The sequence below is a fragment of the Tetrao urogallus genome (assembly GCF_951394365.1).
Source record: "Tetrao urogallus genome assembly, chromosome: 2".
In the NCBI taxonomy this organism is placed as follows: domain Eukaryota; kingdom Metazoa; phylum Chordata; class Aves; order Galliformes; family Phasianidae; genus Tetrao; species Tetrao urogallus.
The window spans coordinates 37,768,207-37,785,214 of record NC_136814.1 but is presented as its reverse complement, the minus strand read 5'-3'; the positions used below and the strand labels follow the sequence as shown (position 1 = coordinate 37,785,214).

General features: G+C 46.2%; 1 protein-coding gene across 2 annotated transcripts in view; it reads left to right on the top strand.

Moving 5' to 3' along the window:
• Positions 1–10,245, top strand: part of SLC35F3 (solute carrier family 35 member F3) — a gene marked incomplete at both ends in the record, with an annotated part of 146,569 nt that extends 136,324 nt beyond the window's left edge. For both annotated transcript variants that reach the window (XM_079532859.1, XM_079532860.1), the window contains 5 exons: positions 5,547–5,766; positions 7,156–7,281; positions 7,460–7,652; positions 8,828–8,917; positions 10,001–10,245. In XM_079532859.1, coding sequence (XP_079388985.1) covers positions 5,547–5,766; positions 7,156–7,281; positions 7,460–7,652; positions 8,828–8,917; positions 10,001–10,245 — 874 coding nt within the window. The remainder of the gene's footprint in view (positions 1–5,546; positions 5,767–7,155; positions 7,282–7,459; positions 7,653–8,827; positions 8,918–10,000) is intronic.
• Between the last annotated feature and the right edge of the window lie 6,763 nt (positions 10,246–17,008).

Here is a 17,008-nt window from a genome sequence, read left to right as displayed (position 1 = left end):
GGAATGACTCAGTCTGCCTTTGAGTCACGGTCTTAATATCCATTCAGCACCCTACAGGCATCCCATGAATGTATTGCTTTTTCAACAGAATACGAGGGTGGAATCAAGAGAGAACTTGTAAGTCAGATTCAAGGACAGAGTGAGAAAAGAGTCCTGTGGGGAACATGTAGGTTTCTGGGGGTTGATGTGGGGTTGCTCTGGCTGTCTCTAAGCCAACTACATTGTCGGGACAGTGAGAAAGATTGCTCAGAATGATGAAATCCACTTGATTAGTTGAATGAAAAAGAAAGAATGTGAGCCACCTGCCCACTATGCTGTGACCTGATCTTGACCAAGTCTTCTGCTTGTGCTCTATGTGGTCACTCCTACCAGCCTCCTGCTGCTGTGGAGGAAGGATGGTTAGTCCAGGTTCAACAGGCTGACTGCTCCTTGAGACTGTACTTTTATGTGCTGCTGTCAAAGCTGGCAGTCCTTTCTGTGTACTCCTTTTCAGCCCAACGTCAGCCTGGTAAGAAGTCTCTTGCCCTCACACCCTGCTGTGCAAATGGGCCCATCCGCTGACTCTACGCAGCAGCAGCTGCTTACTGCTTGCACCACAGGCTCATCAGGACTCCCCCCCTTGCACCTGGAAAGTATCCAGTCCTCTCTCTACTCCCTCTACTTTGGGCAAATGTGTCATCCAAGTGCCTACTGGCCTCCAGTGGGCTGGGATCTGGCTTAGATTTAAGGCAGATGCTGTGTGATGAAGCAGGTGAAGTCAAGGGCAGCATCCCCTTGTGGACTCTGTAACCAGCTGCTCCATGAAACAGCCTTTGAGCAGCTCCAAAAAGCTCAGCTCTGAGTACATCCAACTGTGATGTGTGTCTGGTCTACAGGTGTTTGGAGTTTACATGTAACAATAGTATTACACTTTATTTGCATAAAACCAATAATCCAGAAAAGTATAAAGCAATTTAGACTCTGAATACCTCTAGGAAACTGCTGGGTAATGCAGCATGTGAGAAGTGCAACTGCTTGATGGCTCTGTGCACTGTTGCATTAAAAGCTTCTTTCTGTTGGCAGTGCTTGGTGCATTTTCCAAAATGGTATTTTCCTCTCTGTGCTGGTGGAAGTGCCACAGTTGGCAGCGTGCTGCAGGCGGAGAACAGTGCCAGGCTTCTCAAGAAAAGGTGCTGATGTCCCTTGGTGTCGTCATCAGGTAGGAAGCACTGGGAAGACTAGAGACCTACACCCTGAGGAAGGACAGTCCCAAATGGAAGGGACAAGGGGTTAGCTGCTGTAGTCATGACGATGAGAGGCATCAGTGGCATTGGGCAGACACTTCTTCATGCCTTTGCAGCCCAAGGTTCTCACAGCTGGGTTTTGCTAGGACAGTTTGTACTCTGTGACTTCTCCTTGCAATCTGGCCTTGTACTTTTAAACTGCTGCTTGTTGTTGTTGTTAGTTTAAACAGTGTCTCACTAAGGCTTCTGAGTGCATGCTAAGACTCGTCTTGGAAATATGTATTCGTGTGGTTTTTAAGATTTGTATTATTTGCTTCTTTTGGAGCCATTCTGGTGTATTATGTAAAGCCATAGCAAAGCATTTCCTGGGACCATTTGTTGTGCAAATGCATAGTTTGGCACATGTACAGTGCTCAACAAAACCAATTGCCTCTGTCACTCTAGTTGGGAGAATTGAGATCAGCCTGGAGATTTTTTGTTTAATTCAAGAGAAGACGTTTTTCTCATTTCATTTCCTATCCAAATGAGTTTCAGCAAATGAGATGGAAACTCTTTGAATAGTTGAAAGTATAAAGGCAGAACATTGGCTCCAAATTACAGGTAGAAACAAGTACTGCTCAACGTTGTTAAAAGTGGTAGCTGTACCTGGATTGGCTTCTAGGGTAATTTTTTGCATTTAATAAAATACTTACAGATAAATATGGGCATTAATAAACCATTGGATTATTTTAAATAATGTTAATTTCTGAGGAACTGCTTAGTATCTCAGGTAGTTGTTTTTCAGTTTGTAAGCAGGTAGGTTTGGTGACAAGCTTCAGACCTTAACTTCTTACTTTAAGCTTCACTTCAAGCCTTTTTCTTCATACCCAGAGCTGAGGAAGACAAGTGTACGGTACCTGATGTCAGGAGCTTCTCCATCCTTTCTGAGTTTCAAGAAAAATCTTGTGGTGTCCCAGGCACATGGAGGGACAGCAGGGTAGGGGACATTGCCCCTGAGGCCTAGCGGAGATGGTGAGAGGATGTACTGGGCACTGACCTGAACTCATTGCCAGGCTGCGAGCAGAGTATGGCACAGCCATGAGCAACCTGCTGCTTGAGCTTGGTGCTGCATCGTCAGATTTGTAGACATACTCTCAAACTGATCTGACCCAATAGCCCAGAGCAATCAATTCAAGGAACTTTTCCTCATGTAATCTGCTGTGGAAATGGTGCTTTTATGTCATTCTGCCCTTGCTGTGTTGACCTTTCTAAGGACCCTTCTAAGGACGCAGTGGTGCAAGCTTCACCTTTTCCATGGCTGAGACTCAGAAGGTGCTACAGGCATGCTGGGCACCTCTGCAAAGTGCTGAGGCTGGCAGGTTTATTTGCAGTGGTTCTTGACCTGGGACATGCCACAGGAGCCTCCATGCAACTCTTCTCCTGGCACCTGAACCTCCAGTGGCGCAGAAAAAAAGCACATAGAGGCTGTCTTGATCAGTAAGAGAAGTTGGCTGCAAAAAAACAATGCAGGAAAAGCAAGGCCCAGATCTCAGAAGGTGCAGCCTACAGGCATTCCTCATGCTGCATCCTTCAATACACGTGGACTTTCGTGCTCCATGCCTCAGCATTGCTATCTGTAACATGGGGATCAGGAAGCAGCCTCTGCTTGCACAGCTCTAACATCTGCCCATCCAGAGGCTAATAGTGATGTGACTGCAGTCCACATGGGCACTGGTATGAGGGAGAGGGAAGTGGAGGCCTGATCCCGTAGTTTAGGAAGCACACGGTGTACATTCCTGGAGGGGAGTTTTGAGGAATATTTTTGCCTAATTTATATTTGTTTCATCTCTGCACAGCGATCTTCTACCTATCTTGTGAACATAATGTAGGAGGAATGCTATGGCCCTAACAGGGTAAATTATGAAAAAAAAGTCTTTCATTTTGTTCCCTTCTTTCAACTGCCACAGCACCTCAGCTGTCCTGTTGGCTTTTGCTTACTGCAGCTGGCTTTCAGGTCCTGCAGAAGACGAGATGTGACATTTTGGTTCGTGACTATTTTTTGTGCATTGAATGGAGAATGTCTGACTGTTAACAGTGTTGCTGCAGACTATTTATCCATGCAGGCCTCATCAGTGCAGGGATCAGCAAAACATGTTTTGCCTGCCAATCTCTAATCAAGAAGCCAGATTCCCTGGCACGCTGGCTGCTTTGCTCTGCTCTGGGGAGCCTTTGCTCACTGGTGAAAATCAGGAGCTATTTAGCTAAATTCAATTTGCAGGTATGCACCTTGCAAGGTCAAACAAAGCAAGATGTACAGACTACAAAGAACGAAAATCTACCACTGGGAGCAATGGCAGAAGAAAATATGCTTTGGAGAAGGCTGTAGTATGAACACTGACAGTGAGAAAATTGTAGCAGAAGTCAGCAGGGTGGAAAGTGAAATAGCTGGCTTGTTGTAAGGCACATATGCATTCTTCCCAGGTATTTCCTACCTTACTACATCTACCCCAGAAGTGTAGGCGGCTTCAATGGCTTATTCACCTTTATGGCATAGTTTGGCTTTGCAAAGAGTAGCAGGAGGCTGAACCCCTGTGCTGGGGGAACTGCTGTGTGTGTTTTGTCTGATTCTTGTCTACCTTCTTCTTTGGGATGTGGTCTTATTTGCGAAGAGAGGTGAAAAGAATTCCTTCCAGTTTGGGCAGAATTGCATGCATTCATTTGCATGAGGTTCAAAGCAGCGAGAAATATCCCAGCTACCTAGCAATGCATAAAGACATAAAAGGCAGTGGAAGGTGAATATTGTTAAGCATGTAATTGAGTTCAGTGGGGGGAGAGGGAGAGTTTTAGTGTCATTTTTTATTTGCAGGCTTTATTTGATTGTTGCACCTGTTTTCAACATGACTTAGCATGCTTACTTAGCATGCGATTTTGGCACCAATTGCTTGCCATTAACCTCACTGGGGATGCTCAGTTCCAGTGACAGATATTTTGATAGCCTTGTTGTGCTGCAGACACGCACAATGGGGCAGAGCTAATTTGCCATTTGCTGTGTTAATGAAGATACACATTAAAAAGATTATGAGGAAAAACAAGAACTAGATGTGAAGGATTATGAAACAATAATTCAGAATGAAAAAATAAAAGCAGTGAGAACTCTTCATTTGACTTTTCCAATCCAGTCTTCCACAGCCTTTCACCATTGCCTTGCTAATGCCTTGCATTTATTTTGTAAAATGATTACTGTGATTAGAGCAGACCTCCAGTCCTACCATGTGGAGACACACAGTGCCAGGCATGCACTGACCCTACAGCAGCCCATAGGGTTATGGCCTCACTGGCCATAGCACCAAGCAATGCTGCGTGCCCATGCAGATGCTGCATTCTGCTTAAAACCATCACCTCCATAAGCACAGCCTCACAGCACTGCCCAAGTCTGCAGGCACAGCTGGAGTTCTCTGTCCTGCACAATTGCAAGGGGACAGCCCAGGTTCCCCATCCATCCTGCAAATTTGGGATACTGTGGGATGCTGAGTGCTTATGGACTGCTCCTGGGCTAGTGTCTTTTGTCTTTCTTAACAAGTTACGTTTTCATTAGCAGATGATGATGTTAAAATATCCATAGGCAGGCTCCTCTGGTGCATCCCAGCATGCCTGCACAGTCACAGCTCTGTTATTATCAGAGAGTCCCCATAAAGCATCAAGATATACACTGGGTACAGAGTGACCCTGTGGGCCAAATGGAGATAACCAGACAACAGGAGGAACTATGTCCAGAATGTTCTGTCAAAACATCTAGAGCTGAAGGTTTTTTAATCTGAAGTGGTTTTTGCGCCAGCTGCTCTGGGATTGCTGTGTTATTGTGTTACCTCCCAGCCCTGTCTTGCTTCTCATGATTATGGTATTGAGTCATCCTTCACAACAGGACCACGTTTCTCTTAATGCTCCTCAGGCTTCATTGACTTACAGCCCCCTTACAGCCTGGTGCTCGATGGGAGACCTGTGCCTGAAGAGGCCTTCTCTGGAAGCCGCAGCCTGCAAAAAGCAGTCCAGAATTAGTGAAACTAGAGAAAACAGGTACAAAGAAGCATTACTGTGGAAACCACTGAGAAGAGACTCCCAGAGCAGGGAATGCAGCTCAGAGCCTTGAGGCAGGCCCAAGCACAGCCCAAGCCCAGTGATGGCTGCTGCAGCAGGCACTGATCTGTTTTTCTCCTTGTCTTTAAGGTGTGTGTCCCTCTTTCCCCAGAGGAAAGGACAAGAAGCAAGAATGAAAAGAAACCCGTGTGTTTGCTGCAGACTGAGACTGGCTGGTGTACTAATGCTGCCTTTCTCTCCTTGTTGTAGGGAGTGCTGCCGTTTTTTTGGAGACAACGGCTTGACTTTGAAGGTGTTTTTTACCAAGGCAGCACCCTTTGGTGTTCTCTGGACACTCACAAACTACCTTTACTTACATGCAATAAAGAAAATAAACACTACGGATGTCTCCGTGCTGTTCTGCTGCAACAAAGCGTTTGTGTTCTTGCTCTCATGGATCGTTCTGCGGGACAGGTTCATGGGAGTGAGGGTAAGTGACTCCTTAGCTCTGTCTCCTTCTCCCTCTCTCCCTCTGCCTTTCCTTCCCCTTTTCCAGAGCAGTGGCCTATGCAGCGGCAGCACAGAGACCCACGGAGAGAGAGGAAGAGACTCTCCTGCTGTATTTCCCAGCAGAAATGAGGTAACCTGCTCCAGACCAGGGCACCAGGGCTGCCTGCTGTCTCCATGCTGCTCTGAGCATACAATGGCCTTTGCTTGTCTGTGTTGAGTTAAAGTTTTCCAAGGGAACTGGAAACCTCACAGCCCCTGCTGCCATTCTGGCAGCCCTCGGCACACAGTGTCCTTTGGCAGTGGAGCCGAGCAGATGGCACCTGGCATCCACCATGGTGACCCAGCAGAAGTCAAACCAAAAGACCCCACGAGTTCCTCCGGCCTCACCACATCAGCAGTCACATGTTAATGTAACAGCAATCGCAGCAGTAAGACCTATATTTTGCCCCCTGTTTGAAGAGCTCTCTGCTCATCAACCCGAGTAAAGCTTTCAGTGCTCAGGAGAGGCTGCGTACCTTAATGCTGAGAATTAGCTTTGCAGGAAGTATTCCCCTCCAGCAGAAGGCTTGGACAGCCTGCAGGGTTGCAGCCAAAGGCAGCTCACAGTGCTGCACAACACCCTGCCAACAGCCCGGCCCTGCCAGCTGGTGTCTGTGCTCATCCATCCAGCTTCCCAGGTAGCAGTAGCCAGAAAACAGATTAACTGAGTTTTGCTGAGTACATAAGCAAGGGTATCCCGAGATAGTCCTGGAGGCAGGGAAGTGTCACGTTTATCCCAGCTGGCTATGCTGGCCATTTTGATTAAAGTGAAAAAGCGTGTGTTGTACTGCTGCTCATCGATCCTGTGGCACTGTCAGTGAGGAGTGCAGTGCTGGTTGGTCTCGGGGGAGGAGGTGTGCAGATGGGCAACCACTGCTCTCTGCCCTGGCAGTTTGCTACATGCCGTGTATGTGCTCTCTCCCAAAACCACCTTAGGACTCAGAGCCTTTCCTGCCAGCACCAAGGGTTTCTTAGTTGTGCATTATTGTCTCATACATGCTGCCAGGACCCGCTGATGGGGAGGCTCTGTGGCAGACAAACCCCCTCTTCACCTCAGTCCAAGACAGGATGCTCAAGGCTGGCCTGCTGCATGCTGCCCAGTACGGCCTCTCTTTCACAGCTCTCCCTGCAGCCCAGCCAGCCAAGGGAGCTGCCTGTGAGGGCAGCGTTTCAGCTCCTCAGGCACCAGCCTGGGTTGATACTCATTTCCTACCTCAGGACAGGGGCAGATGATACAGAAGTACCACCCTCTCACGTAAAGCTGCTTTCACATTTTTCCACACTGGGGGTTGTCCAGTAACACTAGCTTTCTTTCTTTGTCTCCAACCAGATCGTGGCTGCTATATTTGCTATTGCAGGGATAGTGATGATGACGTACGCGGATGGGTTTCACAGCCACTCTGTTATTGGGATAGCCCTGGTGGTGGGCTCTGCCTCAATGTCTGCTCTTTACAAGGTAAGCACAACTGGGTCTCCCCACAGGAAGGTGTCTGGCTCACACTGCTGCATACATGCTCCCTTCACAGTCCCCTTGCCCCAAGCAGAAACAAGACATGGGAAGCTTCTGGAGCTAGGCTGCCTGCCTGCCAGGGAAGTGTGAGACTTACAGCAGCCTGTGTGGCTTTGTCTTGTAGGTTTTATTCAAACTTCTGCTGGGCAGTGCAAAATTTGGAGAAGCTGCCTTATTCCTGTCCGTGTTGGCTGTCTTCAATGTCCTCTTCGTTACCTGTATTCCTGTCATCCTTTATTTTACCAAAGTGGAATACTGGAGCTCTTTTGACATCGTTCCTTGGGGAAACCTCTGCGGATTTTCAATTCTCTTATTGAGTGAGTACACAGGGAGCCTTCGGGCTGCTCGGGGTGGAAGAACATGCCAGAAACTGGACTCTGGTGGAAGCTACAGCTCTCTGACATAGTGGAGCCAATTTTCCTTCTTCTAAGTTTTAGCTCATTAAGTCACAGGGGGTCCATTCCTAGGTGGAAATACAGACCCTACTCCTGCTGTTATGGGCAAGCCCAAGCATTAAGGCCATCGTTAAAAGGGGCTGCAAGATTTCACTGCAAATCTCCTTACCACTACACCTTGAGATCATCAGCATCACCAAGCCAGAGGTTAGGCCCTGCCCATCAAGGCCAGCCGCTGGTGCCTCTGTTGACAGAAAGAAGTAATAGCTAATGGCCATTCCTAATTGACAAGCACCTTTTAAAAATGTAGCACTGCCTGAGGCTGATGGGGATTTCGTAGCTGGCCACCTGTCTTCTGCTACAAAGGGATCTTGGCTTGGACAGGATGCTAAATCCAGGCATTATTGTTTCACGATCATCAGAAGTGTGATGCTGTTCCTTGCTGAGCCAGATGTGTTGAGAGCGCTGTTTGTCCCTAAAATGGGTAATAGTTTCACATCACCTAAAACATTCCTTTCTGCTGGAAATTTCTGCTCTTCTCCAACCCTGTCCTGAATCACTGCTTCTTTTACCCTAAGTAGTCACAGTACATGTACATGTATTACCAGAAAGCTGTGCCTCAGTGCCTGTTGACCAGTACTGGCTAGGTTCTCTTTAAATAATAAATATATGAATACATCCAGGTGTAAGCAACTGTTTGGCAGAAATATCCTACAGGAGAAGTATTTCCTTTCAGCAGAACCATAGAATGGCCTGGGTTGAAAAGGACCTCAAAGATCATCCAGTTTCAACTCCCCTGCCACAGGCAGGGTTGCCAACCACCAGACCAAGTGGATTGGTGCAGAAAGCTGGAAGGGCCAGGAGTTCACCTATGTTACCAAGGATTACACTGTGAGATGGGTTGTGGCCAGACCTCACCCTGATTCTGCCATTGGCACCAGGAGGACAGAGCTCCCTGTGAACAGCAGCGTTCTAGGCAGATCCCTGCTTTCTGTGTGGAAAACATACAGAGGGAGTAATAAAGCAAAGACATTTCAAGTGACATTCTCTTTGCTTGGTTTCATGGTAGTAAAAGGTGGTTTTCTTTCCTTCTTCAGCATTCAATATCCTACTGAATTTCGGAATTGCTATTACGTACCCCACCTTGATTTCTCTTGGAATTGTACTGAGCGTCCCAGTCAATGCAGGTAAGGATTTCTGACTTCTGCATCTTGATGACCGCATGAGATCTTCAGCCTCCCAGATAGTTGCTGGGGGTAAAAGCAAAGACCTCCATTAAAGACATTTTAAATCTTCTCTTAGAAACTTATGGAGATGACACTGTTTAGAAGTGTATATTCTAATTGTTAAATACATACTGAAGAATATTGCACAGCTATACTATTACAATTACAATTACTATTATAATTTCTAAAATTGCTTTTTAAGTTACTGCCTGGAGAAGGTGGGTTATTGAAAAACAAACTAGATTTGAAATCATCTGTCTACAGGCTGGAGTAAGACTTCTCTGATGAAGTAGAAATCAATTCGTAATGATTTTTTTTGCAAGCAGGCTTAATGTTAAATTGAAACAAATATAATTGCTTACCCTCTAGAACAAACATGTGCATGCCCTGGTAAATAATATTGCAGGTGTAGAGACTGCAGGGCTGCGAGGGTAGACAGGGGAGTGCAATCCCAGCCCAAGCCATAGCCCTTGCCCTTCTTGCTTAGCCATCAGAATAAACAACAACCCATTCCTATGTTGTCGTTTATACTTCCTTGCTCCTTAAGGGAATGCGGGACTTGCAGGCAGTGCTGGCAGGAGGCTGCCTCCTGAGGCTCTCTAGTGCTAGTTAAGGGAGTGAAAAAACCCTCCCAGAGCAGGCTTTTAAATCCATGCCTGCTGGCTGCCTCGACAGGTGCTTGTCTCCCACAGCTCCAGGGATACACAGGTGATCTCAATTCAAAAGCCACAGCATAAGGGTTAGGGAGCATTTTCTCTGCTTAGTGCTGACAAACAATGGTAGTGCAATGCCTTTTCACTCCAAAGCAATGCTGGCAGCAGGTGAAAGGCTGCTGCAGGCCCCAGTTGTACGCATTTGTACCCTGGGCCCCCAGGCCTGCTCTCCACTCCCACCTGGGTTGTGCCATGCCCCGTGCTGAGCCGGCAGGCAGAGCATTCTCCTGCTCATCCAGCCCAGCCTTCGGAGCCGGGGAGGGGGCAGGGAAGGGGGTACTGCCCTAACGCTTTGTCCCACATAATAACACCAGTTCAATGTCCCACACAGTTGTTGATCACTACACGAGTGAAATTGTCTTCAACAGTGTCCGAGTCATCGCCATCGTCATTATCGGCCTGGGCTTCCTCCTGTTGCTCTTGCCAGAGGAGTGGGACGTCTGGGTAATAAAGCTCCTCACTCGTCTCAAAGTCCGAAAGAAGGAAGAACTCCCCGAAGGGAACGGAGACGTCACTTCAGGACTGCCCAACAAAAGCCGGAGAACTCGCCCCTCCATGTCATCCTTTGCTCATTAAATGCTCTTTTTACCAAAACTTTGTGGTTACCTTACACACGATGACGCAAAGGTCTTTTCTTGGGAAGAAGCACACCTGACCACCACGGTGTACATACCTGTACAGTTTTGATATGATCACCATCTAAGGCATCGAGTCTTGGCATGTCCTGTTTGCTTGTACCTTTTTCACATCAGACCTTTCACTTAAGTAGTACACTGAAAAAAAAAAAAAAAACAAAACTTGCAAACCGAGAACCTCTCTTCTCTTTTTAAATGAATGTAACATATAGTCAAAATATATTTGCGTAGGTTATTTTAAAGAATGGTTTTCATGAGAAGCGGGGCAGACGTTCTGAGCATTAGGTACCGAACGATGCATTGCACACTGTGATTTAAAAGAAACTAATGCTATGCTACATCACGTGTTTATTTTTGACCAGAGCTATACTCTGAAAGTTTTAATGGAACCAAAAGGGAATCTTTTGGGGGACAGGAAGATGGGGGGGAGAGTAGAAGGAAGGAAGGAAGGTTGGAAATGTCCCTGCATAGCTCAGCACGTGCTGTGCTGGAACCGGAAGAAAATTCAAGTACTAAAAGCACTTGCACTAAAGTACTAGCGGGAAAGCAGTCCAGAGCCCAAATCTCCTTGTACTGCACATGGATGTAGTTCATGTTTAGAATCATGCAAGAGAAATCCAGTGCCTTCTACAGAACTCTTGTCTTTATCCATGGAGAACCAGGCTCTGCTGTGAGCGGTGGCACTGCAGGCTCAGGCTTCCAGCCCTGGGCAGCCCAAGGTCCCACTGATACCAAGACATGCCCAGCTCTGGGGGCTGCAGGTTTGCACACAGAGGGCCTGGTTCTCGTCTCGCTTGCACAGGTTTTACCCCTGTGTGGAGTTGCACTTGATTAACATTAGTGTGAGGAAGGAAAGTCTTGGTCATGTGTGGAAAAATCAGACTGAAAATGAACAACAGAGCAGACAAGAGCGTGGTTGCTGATGTATGGTCTGAGAACACGGACTAAGGGGTGGATCACCAGTTGCTTTACTCCATAATTGTGAGTGTTAAGAGTTAAAAATGTAATATATTTACATCAAATGTAACACTTTTTATGAAACTTGTAAGCACCAGGATGTTTACTTATGCGATTTTGGTTCGCCATTAAATTTCTATCTGTGATAGATCACATGCTATGTAAAAAAAAGGGGGAACAAAGGTTATAGTTTACTATTTTTGAAGTTTACATTGTTGCATACAAAATGAAAAGTGTTCTTTTGAACTGCTGCCATAGCCTAAGGGTCCCTGCTGCCACTGAGGCCCTCTTTGTCTCAGGCAGGGGTGGCATCCACTTCAAAACATTTTCGCAATTCAACTTCGGATTCCATTATCTGTTTGGCAAAGCTAAGTAATAAAAGATTCTAAACTCGGCTTCAGGCAGTGCTGTTTCCCTCTCTTGACTGTACCACCCCTGTGTTGGCTTTACAGTGGGCTGCATCTGGCCGAGGTGATCAGGTGGGAAGGATGAGACCTACAAACCTTTGGTCTGGTCTTGCAGCCCAAGGTAGAGCATGGGAGGCCTCCTCCCTGCTCCCAGTCCCACTGCCCTCAACACAAACTCCTGCAGGCAGCGACCATCAAAACCATCTGGGAAAGCTCAGAGCTGTCCTCACTGTGCTTCCAAATTTCTCTGGGAAGCAGGGGTGGGTAAGGTACACTACATGCATACTGTAGTGCTAATTACTGGTGAGAAGAAGCTTGATCTCAAAGCTCCCAGCTTCCACCATACTGCATCTTTGGGTTTATCTTCTTGCCACTGCATGGGAACTGTTGAGTCAAGGCCTGAACCACTGATTGAGCACCTGGAAAAAGGACCGGTCAGCCCTGGGAGCACAGGTGAAGGCAATTCAGCTGCGTGACTGGAAGGGTTGGAGCCTGGCTGCACCTCTCTTAGACCTCATTTAAGGGCTGACTGCCAGTGGGGAAGGATCTCTGGTTGGAGATACCTCCTTTGTGGAGTTTCCCTTGTGAGCATCTATCTTTGGGGATGGGTGAGTACTTTTCCTTTGTAACCCCCTTCTGTTGTGCTAGTTCCTTTGTCGTTACATCTCCTGTAATGCCGTTTCATTGTGTTGATCTTTTTGATTGTTACAGTCACCCTCAGAGCATCCTGTGTTCCTCCCCAAGCTCCCTGCTTGAGGCAAGGCCAGGAACAAGTGTGCCAGTCCTAATTTCCATAATCCTAATAAGAGGTATTTTTTTTGCCATCTCTGCGCTGCATTTTATTGTGCTGTCCAGAGGACATCAGAAATGCTCTGAATGGTGTTACAAACTGCACCTAATTGCACTTAGTACAGGCTTGTTAACATTCAGTGCAGGTCACAGGGGAACTCGTGCTGCAATGGCCAGCAGTATCAGTAAAACTGTGATGTACCAAATGCAGCTGACACTGCTTCTGCTGCTTTATCCTTCCAGAGGGCAGCCTAAACAGAGGCACGGGCTGGGATTTCTATCAGTAATTTATTACAGTCTTTTTCTTGTGCAAAATAGATCTACCTATTTTAAGCTGCTCTGAATTACACACACACAAATCAACCAGGTGATGTGACCTGTATTTCTCCAGGCAATATCTTGCACTGAGCATCTGGCTTGAGGGCAGGCAGACGCTCAGTGAAACTTTCCTGACAGTGAAGCCTGGAATGTAACTAGGAGGATGATAAGAAAGTGGCATGTCCATATGGGTACGTGTCTGCAAATGCAGAAACTTCACAGATTTGAAGCTGAAGAATTACAGGAACTGGAGTCATTCCTTCCCACTAGAAGGGACAAGGTATAAGAAGGAAAAGAATTCCTGAGAATGCAGTTGGTGCCCCTGGATCAGCCTTCAGGTGAGAGCAAGATTGAACCTTTGTGATCTGGGACCAGTGAAGGATATACTGGATACATTCGGTGCCTTGGATTTCAGGGCTGAGTTTGTAGAATCATTTGAGACAGAAGGGACCTTTAACAGTCATCCAGTCCAAGTCCCCTGCAGTGAACAGGGATGCCTACAGCTAGATCAGGTTGCAGTTGGCAGGGCTCCCCTGCTTGCCTCAAAGGCCGAAGCACAGTGTGCGATCTCCACAGCACAGTGATTCAGTCCTGCTGCTGCAACAAAGCCCGTAAAGCTCTGCAGGGCAGCACCACAGTCGGAGCCTGGGACCAGTGCTTCGAGCCTTTCATGCCTCCTAAGCCGAGTTGCTTCTTGATGAAGGCTAAGGCTGAGAAGCTGCTTTCATGATCCAGTCCCTGTGCAAGCTGTCCTTGCAGAAACAGCCAGCTGTAATGGATTTTGATGGGCAAGTTTAATTAGCTCATTGCTATTAGAAGAGAAACAAGTAGATTTGCTTCATTAGCTGCCATGTTTTAGGGCTCTTGTGTAACAACCTGCATCTTAGTTAAAAGTCTTTAACATCAGAAAAGGAAATTAAAAAAAGAGCTTAAGGAACTTCTGAAAGCAAAAAGAAAATCAAGTGAACAGATGCCTGCCTACAGCCTAAAAATCTTTTAAAAAGAAATTGCATTCCTAAGGACAGGATCAGTAGATCAAACTAAAGTTTCTGAAGATTAAAAAGCCTCATACAATCTCTTCTACCTGAAACTCCACTGGAGCAGAATGTGTTATCCATCTTTCTATAGCCACATATTTATTCTAAATAGAGTGTCCATCAGCATTTCTCCACATGCATCACAGACACGCTATGATGCAACCAACATGCTTTTCAGTAATGAAGAGCGAATCTTTTAAAGGAGAGTTAAAAGTCTGGAATGAGGGAAACTGCAGAACTCGTATTAGTACTGTACTTAAGAACCTGTCCAATACAATCTCTGTAATGAGAAGATTTATTGGAAACTCTTCAGAAATCTAAGTGCAATGCTTGCTGTTCTATCAAAAAGACCAAGTTGACCAAGGACCAAGCGTGTGGAGAGCTGCTCACCCTTAAGGCTTCAGTGAGCATAAAAAGACAACTGAGAGACTTGAGAGTTGCTCCCTTCTGCCTTTCCATAGGGGAGAGTGGCCTTTGCTTTTCCTCACATGTTATTTACACCAAATGCAGCTTCTAGTGATACACAAAGCTAGTTTCCAGTAGAGTCCAAGCAGCAGGATTGGCAAGGACTTAAAAATGTGAGCTTCAGCTTTGTCTTTCTGCCCTGCTAGCCACTATCATACACAATGGGCCAGGAAATGCAGATCTGCAGTCTCCCAGCAGTAGATATTGCTGTCCCTTTGGCTTCTGAAGCTGCCAACTCCTTAATTACTCCAGCCTGGCAGGCACACACAGGAAGTTGTATAATATTGTCCTTTTGATTTTTGACCTGCTATACGTTCTAAATGCTTTCCCAACATATATCCAAAATCGTGTTGTCTTGTGTGAGTTTGTATATGACCAGAGGCATGTTACTTGTTAGCTTGGCTCCTACTGAAGTTGGCATTAATACTTGGCACAAATGTCTACCACGTATGAGAGCAACATTATCTTTGTGCATGTGAAGGCAAACCCATCCAATACAATACTTATGTGTTACTGAAATGTTTCCAGAGAGAAAAGGTATTCGGTGTAGCTGCTGGATTTTTGATAGAGAATTGTAGGATGTGTTTCAGTCTCAGTGAGACACAGAAATCCATTTCTTAGATTTCAGTGTGTAACATGCCATGGTAATTTGAAGGCATTCAAATGAAACTCACGGCTTTCCTTCTTCCATTGAAATATCTTTGGAAATTGAAGGGAGATTCCCAGCTCCCCATCTGAGCTTTTCTGCAAGAAATGAAACATCAACACTGCTGCAAAGCAAGCTTGTCTCATCCCTCAAGGGTCTGGAGAATTGGTAAGTGGGAGCTAACAGGAATAAGAATTAGTCTGTGCTCCTTCCTTTCCATCACCTGCTCTTGCAAAAATACTCATTTTCTGTTTTATTCCTCCTGAAAAACTGACCAAAAAATGAACATTAGCATTAAAACCAAGCACTATAATGAACATAAATGCCTTCATCACCTTAAAAGAATCCTAAATAGCTAGGATTTTTTCTCTGTCATAACCTCTAGGTAGCCTAGAGATTTTCAGACTGCATTCTACACAGTACTCAACTGATGTCCATGAAAGGTTACAAAGAAAAGCAAGCCTCTCCTCAGTAGGCTTCAGATCACTGAACGGAGGTTGGAAGAAGGTGAAAATCACAGTTGTGTCTATCATCAAATTCCCTCCTATGCTTCCTGGACACTCCCTTCATCACAACTTGCAGCTAAGGTCGGACCCTGAAACAGACTGCCTGGAGTTCAAAGAGCATTTGGACATTGCCTTCAGACACAGGGTTTGGATTTCAGCTCAGCGATTGTTGGGGGTTCCTTCCAACTTGGGATCTTCTTAAGCCTACAAGAGAACTGGAAGCGGGCCTTCTGTTTAACCTGATTCTGGCTGTTATTCATCTTCTCACTTCCTAAAAATATCAGTATTAACAGAAACTTAACAGTTTATAAAGGAGGCCTTCAAAATCTCTCTAGGAAAAAAAATTGGAACTTCTGCCTTCCATGAAATAGTACTGATACTCTTGCAGGGAAACCTTCTCCCATCCAATGCTTGCCTTCAACACAGCACAGTAACATCTGATGTTTAAAATGAAATGCTTTTGTCTTCATTTAAGTGAGAGCTTCTTAGAGAGACAGCTGCCTTCAGCAATCTCCGTTAAAACATTTCAAAGAGAAACAGAAAGAGGTGAATGCTGTATGCAGTTCATAGTATTTCTTAGCTCAAATTACTCATCTTTTGATAATGAAAACACACAATTATGTTTTCTTTAATCATCTTTTTTCCAGGCATAACAAGTAAAGCTGTGAGACTAAAAGAGCATGAGTTATATCCTTAATGGGTATCTGAGAGGCAAGAAAATTGAAGAATGACAGAAGTGTTAGTTGAAAGGGACCTTAAAGCCCATCTGATTTTCACTCTATACTCTGCTGTTGTGAGGCCCCATCTGGAGTCCTGTGTCCAGGTGTGGAGCCCCCAGTACAGGAAAGACAGAGAGCTGTTGGAGTGGGTCCAGAGGAGAGCCACAGAGATGATCAGGGGACTGGAGCACCTCCCTACGAAGACAGGCTGAGGGAGCTGGGCTTGTTCAGCCTGGAGAAAAGAGGGCTGTGGGGTGACCTCAGTGCAGCCTTTCAGTACCTAAAGGGAGCCTACAACCAGGAGGGGAATCAACTCTTTGAAAGGGTAGATAACTGCAGGACAAGGGGAAGTGGTTTTAAGTTGAGGGAGGGAAGATTGAGGTTGGATGTCAGGGGGAAATTCTTTACAGAGAGTGGTGAGGTGCTGGAACAGGCTGCCCAGAGAGGCTGTGGATGCCCCATCCCTGGAGGTGTTCAAGGCCAGACTGGATGGGGCCCTGGGCAGCCTGGTCTATGGTGGCTAACTCAGGTAAGATTATGTTATTGTTTCTAGCAAAATATTTAGTTGGGTATAGGGCTATATTGCATCAAGAACACTATTTCAAATTAAATTCACTGAAATTTTATAACGGGTAAAGAACATGACCTAAGGGAGGCCATGAGCCCTTCCATGCAAAGAAAACAAACTAACTGAGCTCTTGCTATCTGTCACTGCTAGCTGGAAACGTAATTCAAAGCCTTCAGTTCCAGCAAACACTTAACGGCCCCCTCCCGTTCAACGCCCCATTCCCACAGGCTGGCTGTTCCCGCCTCCTCGTCTCTCCCAGCGCATGCGCGCTGCGCCGCTTCCGCGCTCCTGA